Here is a 25,877-nt window from a genome sequence, read left to right as displayed (position 1 = left end):
TCATACATGTTGATACGTAGTACCTAGTTTTACTTTATATACTGTTATATACCTATGCCAATCAGAAACAATATTTTACGAGCCGAGTTAAAGATATAACTACATGTTGGGGTTAGTTGAATCTAGCGCAAATCAATACTATCAAGAACAACAGGATTTGATAAATACTGCCATATTTTCATTTTACGCTTATAGTCATTTGATTTGAAAAACATTTTAAATTAAATTTTTAAGGTATGAATTCTGATAATTAAATTTCTAATTTCTATTAAAAGTAATACAATAAATATTATCAAATGATATTCATAAGTTAATAATGATGATATTAAGGCAATAGTAATAGCAAAATATGCAAAGCTAGAATTATTACTTGAAATAGTTTATAAAAAAATTTTAGTATATTTTTAATATATATAAGATCACAAATTAGAATTATTATATTTGCAAATATTAAAAATTAAATTAAATTTTATATATAATATATAATATGCAAATATAATAAATTCATACACTTTGGTGAAAATAATAAAAATATAAAAGATCAGTTATTAAAAACAAAATTAAACTATTTCATACATCTTAGTTAGTAACTTATCACTTATTCACACAAAAATTTTACATGCAAAAGATTTATAATTTAATGCAGATGAAAATTTTGCAAATTTGATATTTTTTTATATATTGGAAAGCATTTTATAAAAATTTAGATTATAAATAAATCAGGTATAAATTTATCATGTTCATTTATTTAGTGTTTAAATTGGAAGAAACATAAAATACAAATGTCTTAATTATTACTTATATTACATCTATAACGCAATTGGAATATAATGCATGTATGAGAATTACTAAAAGTTATCCAACCAACCAAAATTGGAATATATAACGAGATAATTTATTTTACTTTACTAGATTTGTAATTATTTAATAGATACGGTTTTTTATATTTAATAGATACTTTTACCACTCTGATCGATCCGAAATTAAAATTTTCTTTTAAACTTATTTGCTGATTTTCTTTATTTTAATGAATTATTAATTTTATAAAATAAGTTTGATTGGATTAAAAAAGTTTAAATTTATTCAGATTTATTTATTCTAATGTAGAATGTATTAAATATATAAAATTAAAATAAAAATTGTTTTTCTTATTACTTTTTAAAAATATGAAGTCGAAAAGAAATATAAATTGCTAAAATAACGTCAGAATTAATTTGTTAAGTTGTTTTATAAATTTTGTAAATCTTAATAATCAAATATGGTTTATTATTCATAATACTATTAAAATAATTCTTAAAGGTTACTAAAATATATCAAAAATAATAATCTATTACAATGAATCTATTGTACGCAATAAAAATACATAATTTTCATATTCTTATTTTAATGCTTAAATTATTTGTTACTCATTTTTATGTTTTTAACTTACTAACATTAGATTATTATTCTGTTTTTAAATAGTATTATATTATTATATAATTAGAAATTGAATTATTATTTTAAAAAATGTAGGATATAAGTCCAAACTTTTAAATGTGCATAATCGGTCGAGTGTGCAAACACTTAATGCAAAAAGAATTATGTTAAAATATTTTTTAAGTCTTTTTTTAATATTTATGATCATGTTTATTTATCATAGAAGATCGTAAATATGTACGTAATTTAATCTGGTATTTAATTGAATTTTACATTTATGTAATTTTTATTCGGAAAGTGAAACGAAAATAACTGGATTCGATTTTTTTAATTTTGTGTTAAGACGTTGCTCAGCTATTTTTAGAATTCCTCTAGAGAATTGCATACAAGTGTCACATTACAAGTAGCTTTTTACTCTTAACTAACTGTTCTTTGTCGAATAATTTGCTTTGAAATTGTTATTATATTTTAATATAATATAATATAACCTTAATGTATAAGATAAATTAATGTTCAGCTTACGAAAAATTCAATTATAACTTCAAGGCCCGAAATCAAATGAACCCATAAGTAGCATTTCAATTAGAACTATGACGACGTCTTACCACAGCTGACAATTATTTTTACAGATCTTCCTACTTCTCTTCCTCATTCTGTACATATCAAGTTACGCGCTTATCGCGCGCTTCCGCTGGAGGGGCGGCGAGGACTACCTAACAACCGACGAAGATGAGGCGACCGTCTATAGGATCAGCCTCTGGCTGTGTGCCGTCGGCCTGGCCGTGTCAATTGGTGCGGCTCTCCTGCTCCCGGTCTCCATCGCCAGTAATGAAGTCCTCATCCTCTATCCCAACAGCTTTTACGTAAAATGGCTCAACAGCTCTCTCATACAAGGTAACCAATTATTAAATTCATCCTCTTCACTTGGACTCCTTAGGCGGACAGAAAATACTTATGACTCTGAGATTTACGTTTTCAATTCCTTATTTTATCGTGCCATTCTTACTTACGGTTGGAATTCAATTCAATATTCATATTTTTTAAGTTAATTTTTTTACAGCTTAAATTTAATGTACGAAGTGTTTTTTGAAAATGTTTTTCAGAAGCCTTCATTTGTTAATTATTTTTTAATAATTTAAATATTGTTAATGTTGATGTCAACCTAAGATTGCTGCTGGAAATATACAATATTAATGAAAAAATTAGTATATTCCAATGTGTATTTACTTCATTATTGTACATATCGATTAATTTGAGTTAAGATTGATATATGTTTATATTTGAACGTATTGTATAAGTTTTTTTAATTTTTATCTTTCATTAAATGTAATTAAGTCTAATTTATATGTAATATTATATGCTATGAAAATTGTCAGAATATTCTTCAGCTGAGATAAATGATAAAATTTATATGAATAAATCTTTGAACTTTCAGGATTATGGAATCTCATATTTCTTTTTTCAAATCTTTCGTTATTCGTATTTTTGCCATTCGCATATCTTTTCACCGAATCTGAGGGTTTCGTTGGTCATAGGAAAGTAAGTAAAATAATGTATTATAATATTATTATAACTTAAAGGAAACATTTAAATGATATATTTAGTAACTTCTATACGACTAGACATAAAAATAATTTTTGAATATGTTAAGTTTTTAAATTAATGGTTTTTGTCCTTCTATTTTTCTACCATCGTTCATTATAACCTAATTGACAATTGTATTTCGTACAGATTATAAAATCTTCTAAGAATTTTTAAAAATTAATTTGTATCTTTAATTTACCTTTTATGCATTATAGACTTTATTTCATTTGTTGCTATTTATTTTCACTTCATTCACTACATTTCCACTACATTCGTAATTTCTAATTATAAATTTTATTTCGTACTCGTGTAAATTTATTTTTTATTATATCTTTTAAGTATATATTTATTTATACAATTTATATATTTTTTAAGTAAAGTAATAAATTTTTTCCAAAACTTTTATTTCAAATCATCTTTTATTAAAAAGCAATTACCTTTCAATAATTCCACTTATATTATTAAAATGCTTTCATTGATTTAGTTTTACTATCAATATATATTTCAACATAAAATATTCATTATCTGAAATTTTAATTAAAAACTTTTATTTATGAAAGTTATTCCTTTTATTATAAGTATTATATTTATTCATTAGAAAAAACTAAAATCTTCATGTATATTTTTCCTCTTAAAATGTTCTATAATAATTTCATTAACGTTGCTTCACACGTATATTGAAAGTCCTCAATTTATATGAATATATGTAAGTTTTTATTGTATACACTAATAATTTTTTATTTGTCAATTATTTTTCTAAATCACCATATTTTTATCTTCAAGGGTATCATGGCCAGAGTCTACGAAACCGTTACAGTATTATGCTTATTAGGTGTGATGGTTTTAGGTATGACATATATATTATCAGCAATTCTGGATCGTCAAAAATCGAGTCTTCATACACTACTCAGTAAGCATTAAGCATTAACATAAATTTCATCATTTATTTTATAAAACTTTGTTTAGCTTGACTTTTAATATTGCTAAAGAATTGTTTTAATATACTTGAAATTTAATTGACTATTACATTTTTATTATTTATTGCATTCATATTACAACATTCTTTTTAATTGTATGTATTGGTTTTATTATGAAATTAATAATCGTGTGTATTTTTGAAATTTTAGATTTATGGAGTTATTATTTACCTTTTTTATATTCCTGTGTGTCTTTCGTTGGCGTTGTTTTGCTTCTACGTAAGTATTCTTTAAACTACAAATAGTTTATTACGATTGTAATAATTAATAGAACAAACGTATTTCATCTAAGTATATAATATATCATTAGAATGCATATCAATAACTATTCCTTAAAAAATAGGTCAATATGATGATTTATTTTCATAATGTTCTAGTTTGTACACCAGTAGGATTTGTTAGACTCTTTGGTGTAGTCGGATCATTCCTTGTAAAACCTCAGTTTCTGAAAAATTTGGACGAGGAATTTTTCGCATATAGATTAGAAGAGGAATGTATCAAGCGAAGGTAAGTTACATTTTTCTTTTAATTTAGTCTCATTAAGAATGTGCTTAAGTAACTTGAAACTCTTTTGATACGCAGAATTTGCTTTATACCTATATAATTAACATTCTTAGGCATCCAAACGATAGTATTTGCCATATATTGTCAAAGTAAGTCCGTTCAAATAATATTGTTATTACTATTATTACTATTTTTATTATTATTTTACATTATTATTCTTATTACTATTATTACTGTTATTATTTTTTAATAGTAAACATTTAAATTTTTCATGGACGAGAATTAATTAACTCATTGTATTTACGTTTCTTTTATAAAAATCTACATAATAGATTAATACCGAATAATATTCTATCGTATTATATAATCTGTAAAAATAATTCTGTTATTAATACTATATCATGTCTAACAATAATTTTCTGCGCTATCGGGTATATTTTACAAGTACGGAACCATTAATATTATTCTGAGAAAGACTATATGAATAGTAATTATTTACCCGTTAAAACACTGCTTTATTAAAACTAACGATAACAAATAATTCTGTTAATAAATAATTAGGATCGTAAGCTATCTAATTTCGTATGTATTGTAAAATAGCACAAGTTTATTAGAAACTTTGTTAGCAAATTCTGTACTTAAAAATACGGGAATAAAATGAAGTTCTTAAGAAAAATTGTATAAAATCATAGATAGAGGCACGAGGTTAGCCATGTAACGATATTAAGATCAAGCGGTGGAAGAGAATATCCTTATAACATTATGTCTAAGAAAAGTAATGATAAAAAAAAGAAAAATCTTTGAATAGATTGGAACATGCCAAAGCTACGGGCAAGTCGTACGTGTCACCGGTGCCGATGTCACCTTCGAGCTGCAGCAACATTGCACCCGACGACGATGACGAGGAGTCCCTCTGCCCGAATCCAGGCCTCATGTGTTTGCGTAATGGAGCCTTGCAGCGCGGACTCGCCCAACGGCTCGAGGACATTCAGAGGCGGCGACACATCCTTGACGAGCAGCGGCGCACCTGGTGGGTGCGCAGGACGCTCCTTTATCCAACGGCGATGCTCGCCCTCCTCGTCCTCTCTACTGCCACGGCTCTCCTTGCCGTACAGAATACGTTACAGTTGCTCGTCGGCATTAAGGCCCTGCCGCTCAGCACGCGAGTAAGCCAACAGACTCGGGGCCCTATTCGATGCTTTATTCGCAATTGATCGTATAGTTGGACTAACGCGTAAAGCTTTAAAATACTAACGTGTAAGAACGTCGCTTTATGTGGCAAAGAAAAGGTTCACTAATTTTCCATACATCAAGTAACGTAACTAATAAATAGTCATCACCTATATATCTAGCGATTATTACGCTTTTGTCGAGACATTGTTAGCTTGCTATTGCAGATGGTTAATAAAATGAATTACCATATTAGGCAAATATGCAAATGATTCAGTTTTTTATTTAATTTTATGATTTAGGATTTGAGATACAACATATTTTAATTTATGCAAAATTTGGTTTGAGCTAAATTATGTCTCATTATCATTTTACGATAAAATGATTTACAACGTCAAATCATTAAATTCATTATTGATATTAAAATTGTTATTAAAGTTAACGTTTAGTCGTTCGTTTATTGCTAATTGTTCATTTAATGCTTATTGTTCGTTACTATGTATATACGTATTTTTATTAGATTTACTTATAGGCACGAAAATATTCTAATTTATTTATATTTAAATCTAAAAATATCTTAGAAACTGTCTCTAAATCATTAATATTAAATGTTGAATATTAAAAGAGATTACGTGTTTATTTTAAGGGGATAATAAGTAATGTCTATAGTTTTCTCGAAATGCGAAATGATAAATAGTTATTTAAAATTTAAGTATTAGCACCTTTAAGGGAAGTATTATTTTTATATAAAGGAATTAATATATATATATATATATATATATATAAATATATATATAAATTCCTTTATATCAATATATATATATATATATATATTAATCCCCCTTTTTTGTATTCTGCTGATTGGACATCGAGTAATTCGCGTAATTTTGTATATCTAAATTGATAAGTGATGGAAAAAAGCTGGTTAACGCTCCAAATAGTATTTTTAGTAATAATGACGATAAATCATCATAAAATACATGTTCGTCTTATGTTACAGCAATTTACACTGGGCATCAGTTCGTTGTCGAAACTCGGTCCAATCGGGGCAGCGATCGAGGTGGCTGTGATTCTCTACTTGGCGGTGACGAGCGCCGTCGGACTTTATACGCTGCCGGGCGTCAAAAGGGTCCGTCCACGTCTTCATTCCACTCCATTCACCCATATCATCGCCAATTGTGCTCTGCTGCTCGTACTCAGCTCGGCACTACCGCTTCTCTCGCGCATCCTAGGTACCTCTTATACATATTACCTTCACCTCTTCCGTACCCTTGTTGCATTTCCGTTTTCACATCTGCTGTGCCTACAATCTGGTAATTATAACCGATTTCAGAAGTCCATTTCCATCGCATGGTGAATGTTATTTTGAATCGCAACAATTTTTATAAAATGCAAGCTGAATTTTCAAGCGCAATAGGAAGAAGATGCTTTTTACCTCGTTTTTACGTTATATTGTGGCAATCAAGTTTGACAATGAAAAAATTACTTACAGGTATGACAAATTTTGACCTGCTCGGTGACTTCGGCCGTATCGAGTGGCTCGGCAACTTTAAGCTTGTGTTCCTCTACAATCTAATCTTCGCCGCGGCCACGATCGGCTGCCTCGCCACCAAAGTCACAGCCACCGTGCGCAAGGAGATCTACGCGAGACTAAGTAGTAGTGTCCTTGGGATCTTTAGGAGGAACACAAGATGGAGCGCTGCAGCCGCGAATTTAATATCTAAGGATGACTAGACTGATTGTTACTCGTGTATATGTACGAACGCCCGTATTGTTGTTGTTGTTATTTTTTCTCATCTCGTTTTTTGTATGAAGTGCTGAGATTGAGTAGTGAGCACGATTGAGTTTGAAAATTAGAATGATGCGACAAATATCATTAACTATACGTTTCACGATAATTTCGTTTTTACATTGACTTTAGGAAGTTTGCTTGGTAATGTCTGGGATTGTAGCGTCGACCATTTTAACCATACTGATGTTGACAAATATTATAAAGGCTCTCCCTATCCAATAATTAATATATGTAAATATATACCTGTATGTATACACAAGTTAGAGGAATGTTGAAAATGAAATTTTCTAAATTAGCCCGCGTTATTTAATGACAAGAAAATTAGAAAAATTATTATTTATTCTCCTGATATGCCTAAAATAAATTTTTAGTACATGGATTAGTACATGTTTAAATTAAATGTTATTATCTTTTTATCTAACCGTAATATATTATCAAACAATAAAATTATTTTTACTCAATTACTTATATACGTATGTAATACAAATTAATTATATATACATATAAGTTTTTTAATTATAATAAATTTGATTTCACTTCCTTTAAAATTTTGGAGTATAGTAGAAATTTATGCCTTTTTTATATAAATTATATGTAAGTTAATATTTTATAAATAAATTTTACCCATAATTCATACCTTGGATACATCTCGTTATCTATCAGTTTTGCTTAATTTTATTGAAATATATCAAAAATAAATCCTTGCAAAAACATAAAATAGTTAATAGCACGAGTAGATCTAGGCTGTATTATATCTCGCACGCGCGCCCATCTACACAGACACATATATATTTTATTAAAATTTTATATTTTCATTTAATTACTAGTCTATATTAAACGAGAATTTACTTGTATATTCTAAGTTTTTGTGTTTCTGTGCATTTGTGTGTGTGTGTGTGTGTGTCTGCCTCTGTGTATGCATGTGTGTTCATGTGTAAATGCATACATCTATACATACACGAGTTAAAGGAATTAAAAAATTTGCTGAATTACCCTATATGATTTAATGATAATAAAAATTTTTAAAAAGGTTATTTTCGTGATATGTACTATATATTTATATTTATATATATATATGTACATACACATAAAATGCAAGTGTATTTTCATTTAGTATATACCTAGTAAATAAGTAAATGAAAATATTAAATTCCAATAAAGTATATAATTATTTTAAATTATAACAAAATTAAATATACGATGATATGTCAGTTTTTCCCTTTTATTTATTTTTCAATTAAATAAGGTGGTTAAACGTATTTCGTACATTTATAAATTTGAAAGTGATATAAGTATTTAAAATATAAATATTAATTTTCACCAAACAAATTAATTTATCAAGAGCGTTTAATTTTTTTTTTATCGGAAACGATGTCTTTTAATGCTTCAAAAAAGTTAAAGAAAATTAAAATTAATCTTATAAGGCATTTCTAAATCATTATTTTAATAAGTACTATAATTATTTATTCGTAACTTTATTATCATTAATAATTATAAATTAGCATATATAATCATATAACACATTATATTTTATAGATTTGTCTAAATTACCTCGTTTGAGTCAAATTTTAGGGATGTATCAATATTTATTTTGAAACGACTGTGCGAAGGCTTCAATGAAACGCCTTTCGATAATAATTAATTATCATTAATCAACACATAAATTTTAATAAAATTTCTTCATAAAAATAAAATATTTCTACTATAATTTTTATTGTATTAAAATGCCATAATTCTTTTATTATTATAAGAAGTATTTTAGGTAATTTTAATTATTTTACATTAATTAAGAACAAATAATAAATAAATTGTATAATATATACATTAAATTTTTTCAGGATACTGAGTTCAACTAGACCAAAAATATACTATCCACAATTCAAATTTTATGGTTTATTTTTTAATTATTAATAAATCAATATCTACTGCGAGTTATAATTTTAATTGCAGTTGAATTTCATTTAAATTAGTAAACTTAAATAGAGTTATAATAACTACTAAAATTGTATTAATTTACTTTACGGTAAATTACAATACAATTATTGATGAATAAGATACTTGAATAAATCCGTTTAATAATAATTTTATTAAATAAATAAAATAATGTAAAATTATTTGTAAAAATAATAAAAATATTGAACGATTTGTATCTAATAAGAATCAGTTGTATATTTAAATTATTTTATTATTAAAATGTATAATTATAGATTAGTGTAATTTATCATTTTTATTGAATATTATGTTTAATTAAAGAATTATTTTGAAATTATTTGTGATTAAATACAAATAGAGAAAAACTTTCAAGTGTTCGAAATTTTGTTATAAAAAAATTTTAACGAATTTTTTTCATTTCATTATTGAAATAGTTAAATAATTTGAATATTTATAAAATTCTAAAATTACCTTAGTATATAAACAGCTAAATGTCACCAATAATCAAGTTTAAATTATATTTAAAATGCGAAAACAACCAATTTTTTAAATCAAATTTAGCAGTAGTATATAATTTTACGATTGGATTTATATTTCGAAATGTATATAAAAAATAATGAATGTAAGTTGCAATTTGTTATAAAGAAAAAGAACAGTTAATAATCAAAAGTAATACACCTATTTTGCAGGAAAGAATTTATTATTTATAGGAAAGTCAATTAGAGATGTTAATTAAATTTCTATTTATGTATACTTAGAAAAACGGCTATTAATTGTATAATCATTTATTATAATAATTATTTATTTAAAATAAAATAAAATTCATGAAGAGTAAACTCAGTATTTAGATTAAAATAGATAGACTATGAGATGTATATTAAGTGTCAAATATTTTTTTAATATATAATTCCTTCATTACAATTGTAAATGTCAGTCTATTCTAAATTCTGTTGAATATTTTACATCTTTATAAATTTGTATCTAAACGAGTTTTTATATAAAGCTGTAACTGTTATTTTTTTACACAAATTATATTAATATTGCGAAAGTTGTTTTTTTTGTATATTTAAATATTATTTTTATTTAAAATATTAAAAATTAATTTTAAATAAACTATTATAGAGAAGAAATATATATGTTATTATTACTTAGAAAGTTTTAAAGGAAATTACTGTATTATTTTTATTATACTGTTAATCTTAATTTCAGTAGATTTTTGTAATGTAAAAATTTAAGAAAACTGCATTTTTAATGCATATTGACTGGATACTTTATATGAATTCAAATTAGAAGTTTACTAGTTAATAGTTTATTGTATAGAGAACACGTATTAAACAAATATAAATTTTAAAATACACAACTAATGATTTTCTAAAATACGTAGATTTTTAAAACAAAATGTATGAAGAAACATTAAGCGTTCGTACATGTATGTATGTTTCAATACTTTACAATAATTTTATGTGATATATTATTTTGTCAAGAAGACAATACTTTAGTAAGTGCACTTTACACTAATAAATTTACCAATAAAGAAAGATGTCATCTATCCAAAGTACTGAAATTAAATTTTATTGTAATATTTTTCATTTGTGTTTCTTTTTTAAATGCTCCCATTTATAACTTTCTTTTTTTAATTGGATTGTTTTTACGACTAAAGTTCCAATTTTTTAAAAAGTTATTGCCTTCAAAATTAAAATTAATATAATAAATTTTATTTATAAATCAAATTTGAAATAAAATGAGTTATGAGGTGAAAATTTGCAGGTGTAATTTATTCAATTATTTTAACATTTACGTCGATTGTTTATACAATGGATCGTTAAAAGGGGAGTGAAAATTACTTTTATTTTTTTTGGTTTCCTTATTCCATGTAAAATTCCGAATAAAGCGACATTTCACCTCGTCACCAACGATCTTTTTCCAATCGACATCGTATTTCCACAGCCTTCTCCTTCGTTGATTGTAAATAATGGTTTTAAATTATGAAATTTTAGTAGTCAGTGGTATATTGGTGACAATCATTTCTTAAAATGAAAAGTACTTTTTTATGTATTTATATGATTTTCAGCAAAAATTAATTTATTTCTTAAACTTTGTTAAAATATTTCATCTTATTTGTACAAACTTTATGGTTTTAAGATGTTTCAGATTTCTTAGTTTCGACACTTTCTTCAGTTTCTTCTTTTTGCTCACTTAAGTTGAATCTCTTTAAAATATTTATAGTTTTATGGCAATTTTTTCCCTGCCTAAATATATTAAATTTTCCCTGTACAGATAAATCAACTACCGTTGATGCATCTCTATTCATTTTTTTTGATTTTGATGGTTGTGGCCTATCATAGAATATACCATCAAGTTTTGACCATAAATGTTCAAATTCAGTTGGATGCAACGTATTATTTTCTTGGGTAATATTGGCACTTGTTAGAGCTACTGGTTTATTAACCATTTTCATTACACTAAGAAAAAAGTTTAACTTTGGAATACGGATGCCAACATTTCTTACTCCTTCATTCAATAAAGGATTTAGAGCTTCTTTACGTTTTAATATAATAGTTGTTGGGCCAGGTAATAAAGTTTCAATTAGTCCAGTAGGTAAATGTTCCACTTCAGCCCATGTTATGATATCCTTTACATCACCAAGACTAATACAATAAAATTTTTTATATAAATTTTATTTTTTATCATGGAAATCAAAAATATAAATAAAATAGATATAACAAAATATAAATAAATATATGATTCGATATACCAAATAGCAAGGGGCTTATTTAAATCTCTTTTCTTGATATCGTAGAGATTGTGAATAGCTGTATTACTTTGCGCCAAACCAGCTAAACCATAAATAGTATCTGTCGGCAGAGCTATTATCTTTTCATCAAGTATTAGGCGAGCTGCTACTGCAGCACTGTTATACCCTCCACCCATCCAATGAATCTGATTTGGAAAATGTTTGATAGTTTTTTTGGCTTTATTCAATCGTTCCTTTATTGGACCCATCGCATTTGGAGTTATTACATTTAACTTTAAGCGGAGATTCATAGCTACATAATTATATATTTCAATGATTTAACTTTAAAATAAATTATAAGTGTGCTAAAAATTTTCTTTTATTTACATAAAATTTTAATCTATATTTTGATGAAGAAAATTGATAGAAAATGTATATTTTCACAATTACAATGTATTAGTATTGTATTTACCTTACTTTCTCAGTGTTAATAGAATTTCCTATTCACGCCAATTATGACTACATTGAGAATTACAGCATTTGTAGAAAGTTGTCATAGGCTCATCCGCGGATCTAGTTTGTATTTGCATAAAATAGGCTCTCGGATGGGAGCATTTTGGACAGCGTTCTTCGGTGGAATCTACATTTTCCCATGCAGCAGAGCCACCGAGCACATCATCAACTTCTTTGAGTTTAGGATAAGTCCGGCTACTCACTCTACGATTAATGTTACAAATATAAGGACACGTATTGCAAGCAAAACGTAAAGAAATCGTGCCCTCTTCTATATGCAAAACATTACCACAAGTTGGGCAAAAAAGAAGCATTTGTTTTTTGAACTTTTAAAACTGAGGTTAAGCTTCATGCGATTGATGCTTCTAATATTCGTGATAATAGATTTACATAAGTCGTTACAAAATGTTTGATTTTAACGATTAATGAAAATATAGAAATTATGAATAACTACACAGTACATATAATTCTTAACGTAATAGCCGATGCATTTCAAATAAATACGTAAAGTATGATAGGCAAAAAAGTTACGTGAAATTTATGCCATTTTTGTTATGGTAGTGTTGAGGTGTTAAGTTGGTGATTGGACATTGTGAGCTTGGACATAGTGAGAAATAAAATTTAAGATTCAAATTTAACGTTACATTTATTTAAAAATTATATAAACACATCATTTTAATGCAAATAGATAAAAATGTATGTACTTTTAAAATATATTCTACACATGCGTATTGCGCAGCAGTTATCAATACGACAACTTAAACAAAACTGAAAATCGTATAATCTGGTGTTTAGTTGCCTTGTGGATATGACATGTGGTTCGAGGTTATGCATGTAGCAAAAATCATAATTAAGTGTAATTTTGAATAAATTTATCGATTATCGGATATAAGAGTGAGTTATTAATGAGTATTATAATTACTTCTTCGAAGATCGGCTAATAGATAGTTTGTTTTTATTTACTATAGTTTCTCAGTAGATACAAAATTTCTATAATTGTGGAACTTTTAATTTACATGTAATTAACTTTTTATTAACAGTATCGTCAATATTCTATGGAATGATTGTAATCTGCAAGTACATGTTTTAATTTTAGAAATGTCTCAAGAAATGTCTAGCACACAGAATACAAATACAGGTCCAGATATTACATCGCCATTAGGAGTTCTTCCATCCATTGGTTCAGCAAATCAAAATGCATCTCTGAATACTGCACCACAGGCGAATGTAACTTCATCGATAATGCAAAGTCAATCTCAATCCCAATCTCAACCAACACAGTTTTCACCTCAAACAATAAAGTCTCAGCCACAATTGAATCAGCCTAATGTTCAAAGTACATTATTAGATTATCCACAGGTGAACTCAATTCTTATATTTCATATTAAACATCTTTACTGGAATATGTAATATAAAAATATTTACAAATGCTTATCATTAAAAAAAAATTGTATGTAAATATGAAGTAAATCAAAATCAAATATTATATTATGATTTTAAATTTTTAGTTTTTAACTAAAACAAGATTGCAAGATTTAGTGAAGGAAGTTGATCCTACCGAACAGCTTGACGAAGAAGTAGAGGAAATGTTATTACAATTGGCAGATGATTTTGTAGAAACTACAATTAATGCTGCTTGCTTATTAGCTAAACATCGCCATGCAAATACAGTGGAAGTAAAAGATGTTCAATTACACTTAGGTATATAATAATTTTAGAAATCAATTTCACTTCAAAAAATTGTTTATATTGCAAAATAATTTTAATTTTAGAGAAAAATTGGAATATGTGGATACCTGGTTTTGGCACAGATGAAATTCGTCCATATAAGCGAGCAACTGTAACAGAAGCACATAAACAGAGATTAGCTTTAATTCGTAAATCAATAAAAAAATATTAGTACTTTAAATTTTATAATTGTAATAGAATTCTGGATTAGAGATAAAATTTAAGATATTATTTAGTGACATTTATTTAATAATTGTAACTATTTTGATTTTCTAAAAGACTGTACCACTAACTAAAGAAATGTAAATTATCAGTATTTTCAAGCTGCTGATAATGTTTTTTTTATTTATTGTAAGTGATTCTATATATATATATATATATATTAAAAACATTTTTGTATTAAAAATAGCAGAATAAATAATTCATATGAATTTTTTTTTTCAACAATTTTTCCATTTAGGTATATTTTTTAAATAAATCCTTAGATAAAAAATAAAATGAGTTATATTTTTAAAGATATAAAATAATATATAGTGTAACTTAAAAAAAATGAAAGAAAAATCTATAAGAGCAATATTTAAAAAATAAATTAAATAATAAAATGTTCTGTTTTAAAACATTCCAATTGGTTAAAATGAATATCACATCGTAAGGTAATTCAGGATTTTATACGTATTAAAATCATCACAGTATATATTAAGTATATATTTCTTATCACATTATTATCACAGTATTATCACAGATTTATTATCACAGTATATATTTCTTGAACAGACAATTGCAAATTTTTAAATATTATAAATTTAGTTCTCACATAAAACATTACTCAAGAATTTATTCAATAAAGATGTAAATCACTCTATAAACTTCAAAATGCAAAAAAATGTTTTGAACATAGTGCAGTACTTTTGTACACTTTGAAAATGTTTTCATAATTAAAATGTTAATATAGTTATTTTATTATTAATTTTAATTTATTTAAAGAAGTTTACAATGAAAATACAGATACGAATAGCAAATTAATACTGGCATATTATTTATTGATTAAATTACTTATTAATTAGTATAAAATAAATAAAATTCATTTTATAAGTGTATTTATTATATTGTCATTGATATATATTATAATATAGTCATTGATAAAATTTTTATCACTAACCTAATATAATGTTTAATTAACTTAAATGAAAATTTATGTTTTTTTATTTTTATATTATCCATTTCATTTCTGAGTATAGAAATCTTATTTTATCATACAAATATTTTTATGTGCTGTATTTCCAATTGTACCTGTCATTTATCAAATTTAATTTTTTTCCTTCAATATTTTAAAATTCTATTTGAATATTCAATATTGGTGATAATGTCATTTTAAGTTGGAAGATTTTAAATCTTTTATTTGAAATTATCCGAAGAACATTACTTTCTGATATAGTAATATGTCATTTTATATATTATTATTGCTGACTACTTACATTCTGTATTGTATTATATTATCAAATTTATTATATATATATACTTATTAAGCATTTATTAATAAAAAAAATTTGAATTAGAAACTATAAAATATATTATAAATAAATATATAAAATAAATAATTTATAAAAAATAGATAAATTATGAAATAAAATAGAGAATATACATTATATACATTATATTATATTTATGTACAATAAAGTATGCTATATTATACAGACTTATAATTTTTTACAATACGTACCTTTATATATACAAAGAATTTTTACTTACCTACTCTTGTATATAAACTACTATTATATATATATATATATATATATATATATATATATATATATACATTAAATATTACAGAATTATACTATTTGAATATTATTTATTGCTAAAAATGTATCTACTATTACTTTCAGTTTAATAAATTTTTAAGTTAATGTAAAAAGTTTTTAAAAATTTTATGAAGTTTATATATTATATTTTATATCTTAAGTATAAAGCTAAATTATTGATATTCTCATGTACATAAAATGTTGATATTTACGAAAAAAAAAAAAAATTGGATTTCACCTAGAATGAAATATTTATGTGGAATGAAAAAAGTTATAGATTTAATTCAATAGTAAAATATCTGTTATCAAATACATTATTACCTTTTAAAATTAATTGGGAAATTACTCGGGAAAAAATAATTTTATAAGAAAATTTATGTTGATATTCTGGAAAGTATGCTTACATTATTCTTTGTGTCTTACGTTATGTTTTTACGTTTAATATGATTTATATTGTTATTAATATATTACTGTGTACTGATAGAAAATTGTAATAATGAAACGCGCATTTGTATTAAAGAAAAAAGAAAATAAAAAAATTTATTTCTAGATATGAATTTTAAATATTTCGAGAATTATTCTAGCCTATGATTATTTCAAAGTATTTTAATACCAAATCCGTAGCTAAATATCTGTAATCGTGAACAAAAAATGTATATAATAATATGAAGTCTCTTAATCCATTTTCATTTTCATCGACAGCCGCGACCGTTTTAAATTATCAATGATAATAAATATGTCGGATAAATTAGTTGAATAAAAATACAGTTAGAATGTAAGAGGATACAGGTAATAATCATTAATAATCAATGTCTTTTAATATTGAAGTTGTGATATATTGTACAGCATACAATATCGATCAAATACAAAATATTAAATTACGTCCAGTACCATTTTAAAGTCGATACATCCAAATAATCCATATCATTTTTGTTTCGAAGAACTGATTGAATTCTGCGAACGTACACTTTTCTATTACCAAGAACCTGTGCATTTCTGTAATTATCAGCTATTATACCTTTTCCATTTGACAATACTCTGAATTTACTCATCTGAAACATTGTTCAAAACCATTAAAAATCAATAAATGTAGAAAATGCGCATTTATAGCCGAGACAAAATGATAATAGAAATAAGGATCGAGCATTTAAGTATAATAATATTAACTAATTCGGAGTACGGAATTTAATTATTCAATACATAAAAATGAAGACGATTGCACAACTACACAGCTTAATTATTGCAAATGTATGCTATTGTTATTGTTTTTTGTTTCTTTATAGAGTTGCAATTTAATTCTTTATTTAAAAGACAACGTTATTTTAAAAACCGCTGCAATTTACACACGATAATATAATGCAATAAAAGCATATAACCGACGAATTTATCGTATCTTAATTATTTCAGGGCTATAAATTTAATGCGCGCGTGCGCGAGTGCGCAAAAATAAATATTACGCTTTGGTTCTTTGCAATGAAATTTCATTAGGAATATGCAAGTCGAGAAACGCCAGTCCAATAATCGAATATTGTATAAACGACGTACTTGTTTGTACGAGATAGGAATCATCGATGTGAAAACGATCCATGTGACAACCTCGTTACAGGGCGGAGTGGTGAGCGATCCCTTGTAGGTGTAATACGTGTCCAGCTGTGGAGGCAGAAGCGATGCCAGAGTCATGGTGGTGTTAAGCCGTGTCTCTGTGTTGGCGCTTTGTATGGCTGGTAAATGAGCTATGAGTGGCTTTAGCTGCTCGTTGTCATCCTCTTGCAGCTGGTATATTATTAAATATTAAGTTAGTTAACTAGTCGTAAGATTTTTCATGTTTGAGTGGATGTGAGATTTTTCCTGCAGTTGAATGGTGATGATTGTACATGTAATTGTTGCCGTGTGTTTTTTCTTAATCAATTGTTCTATTGTTACGAATCTCTAATGTATGTATGTATGTTTGTTTGTTTGTTTGATTGTTTTTTGCCGATAATTTAAATAGCTGGTCTACTTATAGTATATAATTATGTCCTAGATTAAAACTTCTTTTATGCTCTCTTCGAACGTAGTAATAAAAGTTTGTAAGTATTTTATAATTAAATTGTTTTTTTCAAAATTAAATTATTTGAATATATTGTATGTAAGGTGCAAAATTTTTAATATTTACATTCTATTCTACAATGGAATTCGTTAAAATTATTTTTGTATTATGGAGAAAAAAATGTTTTAAACTGTATTATTATGTTTAATAATTATCGAAAAATTAAATTCATGAATTGCAATTAGCTAAGATGAATTATAAATAGCTATGATTGTTTGATTTACACAATGATATTGCATATAATTTGCAATCTTTATATAATATCCAAATCAATGATGGTAATTTTAAAAATGGCAAATTTTAAAAAGGCTTCTCTATTCTATGACAAGTCCAACATTTTGAAAAGTATTTGTTAACAATTTTTCAAAAATACATGTCTCTAAGCATGTACCAATCATTTTTTAAATCAAATTTAATTGATGCTCGAGGCTATAAAGTTGATTCTAGGATGTAGTAATATCTCGTAAATAATAATGTATTCGATATGTGTGATGAGATTAAGTCTTAGTTTCATTATTATGATATATGTTAAATATCATTTTAATTTTACATTTGTAGTCGATCAAAAATAGCTTCCCCCTTAACTTTCCACATTTCCTTATGCTTTCTATTTACTACTGCAACGATGGATAATATGTCTCGTATTTATGTAATGCGACGAGTATATCATTGTAATAAACGGCAAACATAAAAATGATAATAAACATTTGGAATTAATCTATTTTTTGTACAATTTTGGAAATGTTCTAAACTTAGTTGGTGCTGATTTATTTAATTTATATGGTCTTTCTTAGATTAATAAAAAACAGTATAAAACGGAAGAACTCGATATATTCATTTATTAATTAATTAATTTATTATTTATATGTTAGAATGATACTTTTGGCTTCTGTGATACATCACTTTCAGTCAAGAATATTATAATATTTCTGATTTATATATATATATATATATATATATATATATACACGCATTCATGTTTATAGTGTACAATATTTTTTACAGATAATTTTCAATAAATTATTACATGTTATTTTCACTGGGTATCGTAAATAATAAAAATGCTTTAGCTTCAATGTTACAATTTTGTGAAAGAATTTTTAAAATGTTTTAAAATTGACATGTCAATAATTACTTACTTGAAAAAATATTCCTAATACGGCGAGACCATCTTCATACTGTAGTGCAGTACTTAAATCTTTATATTTCATATTACGATGAATCAAATGCATTTCCATAGGATATCTAAAAATATTTATATATATTTAGAGATATTTAAAAAATTTAAAGAGATATTTAAATATCTAAAAATATTTTAAAATATTTAGATACAAAAAATTGATTTACAGCACATGTAGTATATAAATAATTAAAATTTCGTACCTAATTCCATGTAATAAATGCTCCGATCCTTTACCATTTTTAACGCCCCAATGAAAATGAAAGCTTTCGAGTTCGTATTCTTGATTTTTATTTAACATTGCACCAAATATATATGGGATTCGATCCTTTGTAAATTCATTTTTAACTTTTAACGACACTGAAAGTTTGTAATTTTCAAAATCATTTTGCGACTACAATTTTTTTTTCGTGTTATTTTAAATGAATGCGCAAACGTTATAAAAACTATACATAACACAAAATAAAATTGACTAAAAAATTATGCCAAATTGAATAACATTTATTGCAATTCTACTTATCGCCACAATCATTTTAATTGTTTGAAATATTTTCAGATTTTAATGTACCCGTGTGGCCGTTGTTAGTGAAGACGAGCAATGGAGCGAGTAAATTGCGGTAGCCGATCATTTCTAAGGCCGGAAGTGGTAGAGCTATTGATCTACTGGCGGCTAAGATGATTGGAGACTGCCAATATCCGCCGCATTTAGGAAAATATTTAGCCCACTTTCTTTGACCTGGAAGAAAATATCTTAATAAAAAAATAGCTCTCGAGCGTCATCTTTCGTATTAATTGCCTAAGATTCTATGTTTGTTCAATTTTCATTCATTATAATCTTAAAACATTCGAATCTTTGTTTATTTTTAATTAAATATTTACGCTTACAATTGGATTTTCCAGCGCTTGTTTAGTTTTCTCGAATTATAGTCGAGTCATGGGTTTAATGTTTTGTTTCTTATTGTATGCATTAACGAGCCTATTGTTAAAGAATTTTTATGTATTCCATTGAAAATAAAGATATTGTTACATTGAACTTCCCTAGTTATCTCATTACCTGAATTCTAACAACGGCAAGATCGTACATATCTATTATACTTACGGCATTTTCCTAAGTACGCATTTCGCAATAGTTTCAAGATTTACAATATAGTTGATTTATCTTTCATATTTCATTTGAAATTTATGATAATTGATGAAAAGTATTGAAAATCACTTGATATTATCGATAAACATATTATTAGATAAATTTAATCTTATATGATTATAATGAACACGATTTTATTAATTTTGTTATCCAATAAAAATTTTATTAAATAAATAAGAAAATAATAAATTGTTTATTATACTTTTATTAATGCAAAATTGTATTTTATACAGTTCGGTGTGTATGTGAATTTTGTATTTTTATAAGAAGGAAAAAATTTAATTATTTAAGAGTAAAATTTTTAATTTCTCTCGTAAAATCATACATTTTGTAAATTATAGTAATTTTAACAATTATATTTAGTATTGCTTTGTAATTCGTATAAATTTAATTCGTGATTGTAAACAAGAATCTTTTATAGAACTTTATAAACATAGTAGAAAAGCATAACAAATTGTAAACAAAGTAAACATTATAAATTATCTAAAAATAATTAGATCGCTCTTGGTAAATAGATTAGATTCTATATAATTTATTTATTTTGATTTTATTTACCTGAATTCGTTTATTCGAGCAATTATGAACAAATATATACATACATGCATGTGGATCGAATGTTTATTATGTGAATATTTAGATAGATCAAAGTAAAATTTGTAATTATAATAAATTTTTACAACTAACTATGGAGATTTTTAAAAAATTAGCTGTTATATAATATTAAAGCATTTTTATGTTGAAATTTGAAGTTTACGATACTATTAATAATAAAAATTATATAATTACTGTATTTACAAATACAACGGAAGTATTTCAATGAAAATATAAGAATTCTTGAAATTTCCTCAAATTACAAAATTACCAGTAATATATTCTATTTTATTATGAACTTTTGTAATTATGAATCTATTTAGTAAAAGTAGATAATATGTTCTCTAATTCAATTGACATTAATAATGGAGTACTCCAAGGCTCAATTATTAGCGTAACATTATTTCTATTAGCCATGACACTAAAACTGCATCATTTCATCTGAAAAAACTTTGATATGAATGGCACCGCTCAAAATTAAAGAAATGTATAAATATTAAAAAATAAATTTGTTATAATATCCATGTAATATAAGTATTTTATTTATAGATATAATTATTATATTATGATATATAGTTGTTAAATAAATTTCTTTAATTACAATAAAGATAATTAAAAAATCAATCAATCTTATTCTACGAATCGGAAGATAATTATTTTTTTCATTTTTAAGATTACTATAAATCTCAATTAATAATATTTCCCTTGTTCAGTAAAATGTATTATTTCATACTTTAAAAGCTAATGTAGAAATTTGGCGATTTATTAATTTCATTTTAAAATCTATATAGTTTAAAATTAATAATTTAAAATATATCTAATTGCTATTGTTCCTTATCATATTACGTAATATAATGCGATGGAAAATTTAAATGTAAATAATATAATGTTAAACTTATACCTTCCTGAGTGTAGTCAAATAACATTTTGTCTGCAAAAGCTAGAAAATGAAAAGTATTTTAAAAATTTTAATACTTTTCTATAGAATTGCCTGATTATACATAATAATAAAGAAAAATATGATTTAAAAATATATCATACCTGATATAATAGCGTGCCAAAATATGAAAATAAACACTTTTTTCATATTTAATTACAAATTTAATTTTTACAGCGTTTTTAATAAGCCTAAAAATTATTCAAATATTATTTTATGAGCTATAATGTTTATTCTGAAATAAGTATTTATATTCTGTTAAATGCGTTATTAATTTAATACATTTGTTACATACAGCTTAATAATTAAATTTTTGTTTACAAGCAAAATAATTAAAATTTTTTATGAAGAATAATTTTTTTTATATTCTAAATTAAGCATCGATTTTAAAAAGTAATGTTCAATATAAGATAAATTAATTTTAAAATTAATCAAACTCGCCCTGTAGACGTGTTATTTTATAATATTTTTATAGTAACTTTCTATCTCTCACTATATATTTATAATAAAACTTTTATAAATTAATAATCTTATAAGTTTATCTGTTTAATTTGAATTTCTAAACTATAAGTCATAAACTTCTGTAAAATAATAAGTTAAAGAAAAGATTTCACATATTTATCGATAAAATAAAATTGTCCAACGAAAGCCGAGAAGTAATTTTTTTAATATTTTCTATACATATTCAAGAATAAATTTTCAAATTTGTGAATGATACTTTCTCTAAAGTATATAATTTTTTTTTTATTAAGCAGTTTTTATTAAGTGATTTTGTCGAAAGTTTTTGTGCTTAAAAAAAAGAAGTTTGCGAGATTTTGAGAAGAAAGAAGGTGGAATGCACTTACCGATATTTCAACTAACATGCCTGTAAATAACAAAAAAGTCACGCCTAACGAGCGGCCAACTGCATGCTTCTCTTCTAGCTTTTTTGTATTTTTACAATCTTGCGTTACAGGTGCCAAACGATCGAGTCCCTTTCTCTCTCTTTTTCTCTTGACCGCGCGCTCATAACTCCCGCAAGTCAGTGAACGCATGCACTTATTTCTGGGAATCGATCATTTCAACTATTCTGCAGCCTAGTCATGCATTATCTTGTAATAAACGTGAATTTGCAACCCGCGCGTATCGCGTGCCCAGGAACAACTCATCTTCTAGTCATTTAATTCGGACAATATGCAGCTCGTTTGTATACTTCATTGCTAGGCGCCTTCCGTCTCAGTTGCGTACTTTTTATTCGTCGGTGATAAATAAAATTGACGGTCTTATTTCTCGTTATTATCAATTGCGGCTTTTTATTACTGAAATGTGTTGCTTAAATTTTTTAAAGTTTATCTTTGTTAATCTTATGCTACTTTACAATTATTTAATACCGTGAGAAGAAAATACATGCTATTGTTGAATAATATTAATAATCAGTAATAAGTGTTGTAGGTAAATTTACAATATTATAGATGCTTTTAAAATTATTATAAAGTATTTAAACAATGTTATACTTAATAAATTATTTTTGATATTATTATTAAATATTATTAAATACTATAAGTGTGATATGTTGAAAAGAAAAAATTTGCATTAAAATGATAGTAAATTAAGTTTAAAGAAAGTTTAAATGTTTTTAAATTTCGATTGTCCATAATAAAAATCAAAATAATAAATCTTAGACTAAAAAATATCTTTAAACATTTGTAAATCACTGATTATTATTAATCAATAACTTTATTTTTGAATAGTAGCATGAATTATTTAGTATTATTTATTATTGTATATATATACATATACAGTATCGTCAAATAAAATAAAATGTATATAATTTATAATAGTTTAATTTCTATATTCTAATATATATATATATATATATATATATATATATATATATATATTAGAATATAGAAATTAAACTATTATAAATTATATACATTTTATTTTATTTGACGATACTGTATATAATTTTAGATCCGTTAATATGTAAAGATTTTTACTTTGTGCAAATGATAGAGTGATTAGTATAATGAAAAGAAAATTAACACTGCATAAATGTTAAATGGATCATTTTTCCATTATAACATTCTAATATATATATATATATAACGATTTGTATTGATTAAGCATTTTTGTTTGAAATATTATACAGTAAAGTATTATCCAAGTTATATTTATAACGATAATGCTTTACCTATTTAGAATACTGTAGTACGGAGGAATCATATATTCTAAAAGTAAAAAGTAAATTTTTTTTTAATTTAATACTTTGTTTTACAAACATTAAGAAAATATTCATAATAATAAAAGCAATATATCAATATAAACTGATAGTGTAAATCAAATAATGAATAAATGTTGCTCAACGTAATAATACAAATATAAATGATTTTGCTAAGTTTAAATTTTTAAATTATATGCTAATACTTACGTTGATATTTACAAAAAGAAAACTTTATTTTTAATAACAGCTTAAAGTATTTAGCATTATTTATTTTTTAACAAAGTAGGTTTGTCACTCTAAACAATAAACTTATCGTATTAATGTAAAATATTTATTACTAATATTAGAATAGATTATTCAAATTTAAGCTTAATTTAAAATAATTTATAAAATATTTTGAACAAATTTTGTATAAGCTGATATATAAATAACTCTTTGCAAATTAAAGAACGACAAATTATCTATCAACACTTTAACATTTACTGTAACATCTTTCATATCGTAAATTAAGTATATCTATATTATTATCGAATGACCAATATTATTCTTTGTAAAATAATATATAAAACTTGTGATACAAATATTTCTCAATAATTTAATAATATTTTTGTTATGAATTTCCATACATATTTATAAGAAGTATTGTAATGCAAACTATTTTTATTTATATAATTAATACGTATAAAGCAAACAGAAATTAAAATAGAGGTTAAAACATAATTTTTCTTAACAATGATGAGATCTGCATAAGGTTTAACTACACAATACTAATAATTATCATGATATTTTACAATGCTTTGGATGGTAGTCTCTTATCATAAGATGTACTATGATTCTTTGAAAATCAAACAAAATACATTAATGTAATTAAAATAACTCATAATTAAATATGAGATTGAAATCATTATGAACGTAATCCTTATTATATCTGGATTTTGGATTTCAGATTGTTAGAGCTAATATGTGCAAGGAATATGTAAAATAAGCAAAGAAATTTGTAAGGGAAGACATTAAGTGAAATAATTTATAAAAATCTATAATATTAAATATAAATATTGGATAAAATATTGGAATAAAATTTTCTATTTTTCGCTTTTCTTCTCAATGCATGATCGATATTGGACATAAATAAGTCACCAAACAAACATAACAAACTAACCAGGAATTCATTTACAAATGTTAAATTTTGTAAATACCGTTTCAGCCTCCTTGGCAATATATTTACTTCTTATTATAAACAATGATTAAAAATTAATCAAAAGTGATTAATTAATTAGTTAAAAGATTTATTGCTTTACATCTTGATTCCAGTCGAGTGTTTCTTTTCTTATTGATTCACTATTGATCAGTTAAAGATCGACTTTTACACGATCTAAGAAGTTTTCTACTCCGTATTTTATTGCGCGTTCTATAGCTTATATGAAAGAATAGTTGATTACGTGTTTATATACTACATAAATTTAATGTTAGAATTACAGTAATATAACTCATGGTTATAAATTTATCAACTTTCAACTATCGAAATTAATAGTCTTCGTCAATTTAGTAATTTTTTAACCGAACTAATACTATTTATTCCAT

At 24.8% G+C, this 25,877-nt stretch overlaps 5 protein-coding genes across 5 annotated transcripts in view; 2 read left to right on the top strand and 3 right to left on the bottom strand.

The window, feature by feature from the left end:
* The window catches only part of lili (LMBR1-like protein lilipod), a 34,064-nt gene extending 26,259 nt beyond the window's left edge, over window positions 1-7,805 (top strand). The window contains exons 2-9 of the mRNA XM_011498149.1: window positions 2,046-2,310; window positions 2,852-2,955; window positions 3,784-3,910; window positions 4,128-4,196; window positions 4,355-4,484; window positions 5,290-5,647; window positions 6,652-6,883; window positions 7,144-7,805. Of these exons, the coding sequence (XP_011496451.1) occupies window positions 2,046-2,310; window positions 2,852-2,955; window positions 3,784-3,910; window positions 4,128-4,196; window positions 4,355-4,484; window positions 5,290-5,647; window positions 6,652-6,883; window positions 7,144-7,385 (1,527 nt within the window). The 3' untranslated portion in view covers window positions 7,386-7,805. The remainder of the gene's footprint in view (window positions 1-2,045; window positions 2,311-2,851; window positions 2,956-3,783; window positions 3,911-4,127; window positions 4,197-4,354; window positions 4,485-5,289; window positions 5,648-6,651; window positions 6,884-7,143) is intronic.
* Window positions 7,806-11,512: 3,707 nt separating this feature from the next.
* Window positions 11,513-12,418, bottom strand: Tcs1 (Threonyl-carbamoyl synthesis 1). Its single transcript, XM_011503585.1, has 2 exons — window positions 12,131-12,418; window positions 11,513-12,023 (listed from the first exon to the last, which is right to left on the bottom strand). The coding sequence occupies exons 1-2, from the start codon at window positions 12,376-12,378 to the stop codon at window positions 11,513-11,515; spliced, it is 759 nt and encodes a 252-aa protein (XP_011501887.1). The 5' UTR covers window positions 12,379-12,418.
* Polr3K (RNA polymerase III subunit K) lies at window positions 12,342-13,248 on the bottom strand. Its single transcript, XM_011498137.1, has 2 exons — window positions 12,582-13,248; window positions 12,342-12,422 (listed from the first exon to the last, which is right to left on the bottom strand). Exon 1 carries the CDS (start codon window positions 12,934-12,936, stop codon window positions 12,610-12,612), a length of 327 nt encoding a protein of 108 aa, XP_011496439.1. The 5' UTR covers window positions 12,937-13,248; the 3' UTR covers window positions 12,342-12,422; window positions 12,582-12,609.
* Window positions 13,249-13,611: 363 nt separating this feature from the next.
* On the top strand, window positions 13,612-14,564 carry Taf12 (TATA-box binding protein associated factor 12). The gene is made up of 3 exons (XM_011498127.1): window positions 13,612-13,981; window positions 14,131-14,323; window positions 14,395-14,564. The coding sequence occupies exons 1-3, from the start codon at window positions 13,721-13,723 to the stop codon at window positions 14,520-14,522; spliced, it is 582 nt and encodes a 193-aa protein (XP_011496429.1). The 5' UTR covers window positions 13,612-13,720; the 3' UTR covers window positions 14,523-14,564.
* Window positions 14,565-16,988: 2,424 nt separating this feature from the next.
* LOC105361028 (carbonic anhydrase 2) lies at window positions 16,989-22,227 on the bottom strand. The gene is made up of 7 exons (XM_011498115.1): window positions 22,198-22,227; window positions 22,058-22,096; window positions 19,990-20,157; window positions 19,625-19,781; window positions 19,381-19,486; window positions 17,698-17,925; window positions 16,989-17,204 (listed from the first exon to the last, which is right to left on the bottom strand). Exons 2-7 carry the CDS (start codon window positions 22,080-22,082, stop codon window positions 17,031-17,033), a joined length of 858 nt encoding a protein of 285 aa, XP_011496417.1. The 5' UTR covers window positions 22,083-22,096; window positions 22,198-22,227; the 3' UTR covers window positions 16,989-17,030.
* Between the last annotated feature and the right edge of the window lie 3,650 nt (window positions 22,228-25,877).

Source organism: Ceratosolen solmsi, unplaced genomic scaffold (genome assembly GCF_000503995.2).
Source record: "Ceratosolen solmsi marchali unplaced genomic scaffold, CerSol_1.0 scaffold10, whole genome shotgun sequence".
Taxonomy (NCBI): Eukaryota; Metazoa; Arthropoda; class Insecta; order Hymenoptera; family Agaonidae; genus Ceratosolen; species Ceratosolen solmsi.
The sequence above is the reverse complement of the archived record's forward strand: the minus strand, read 5'-3'. Positions and strand labels throughout refer to the sequence as shown.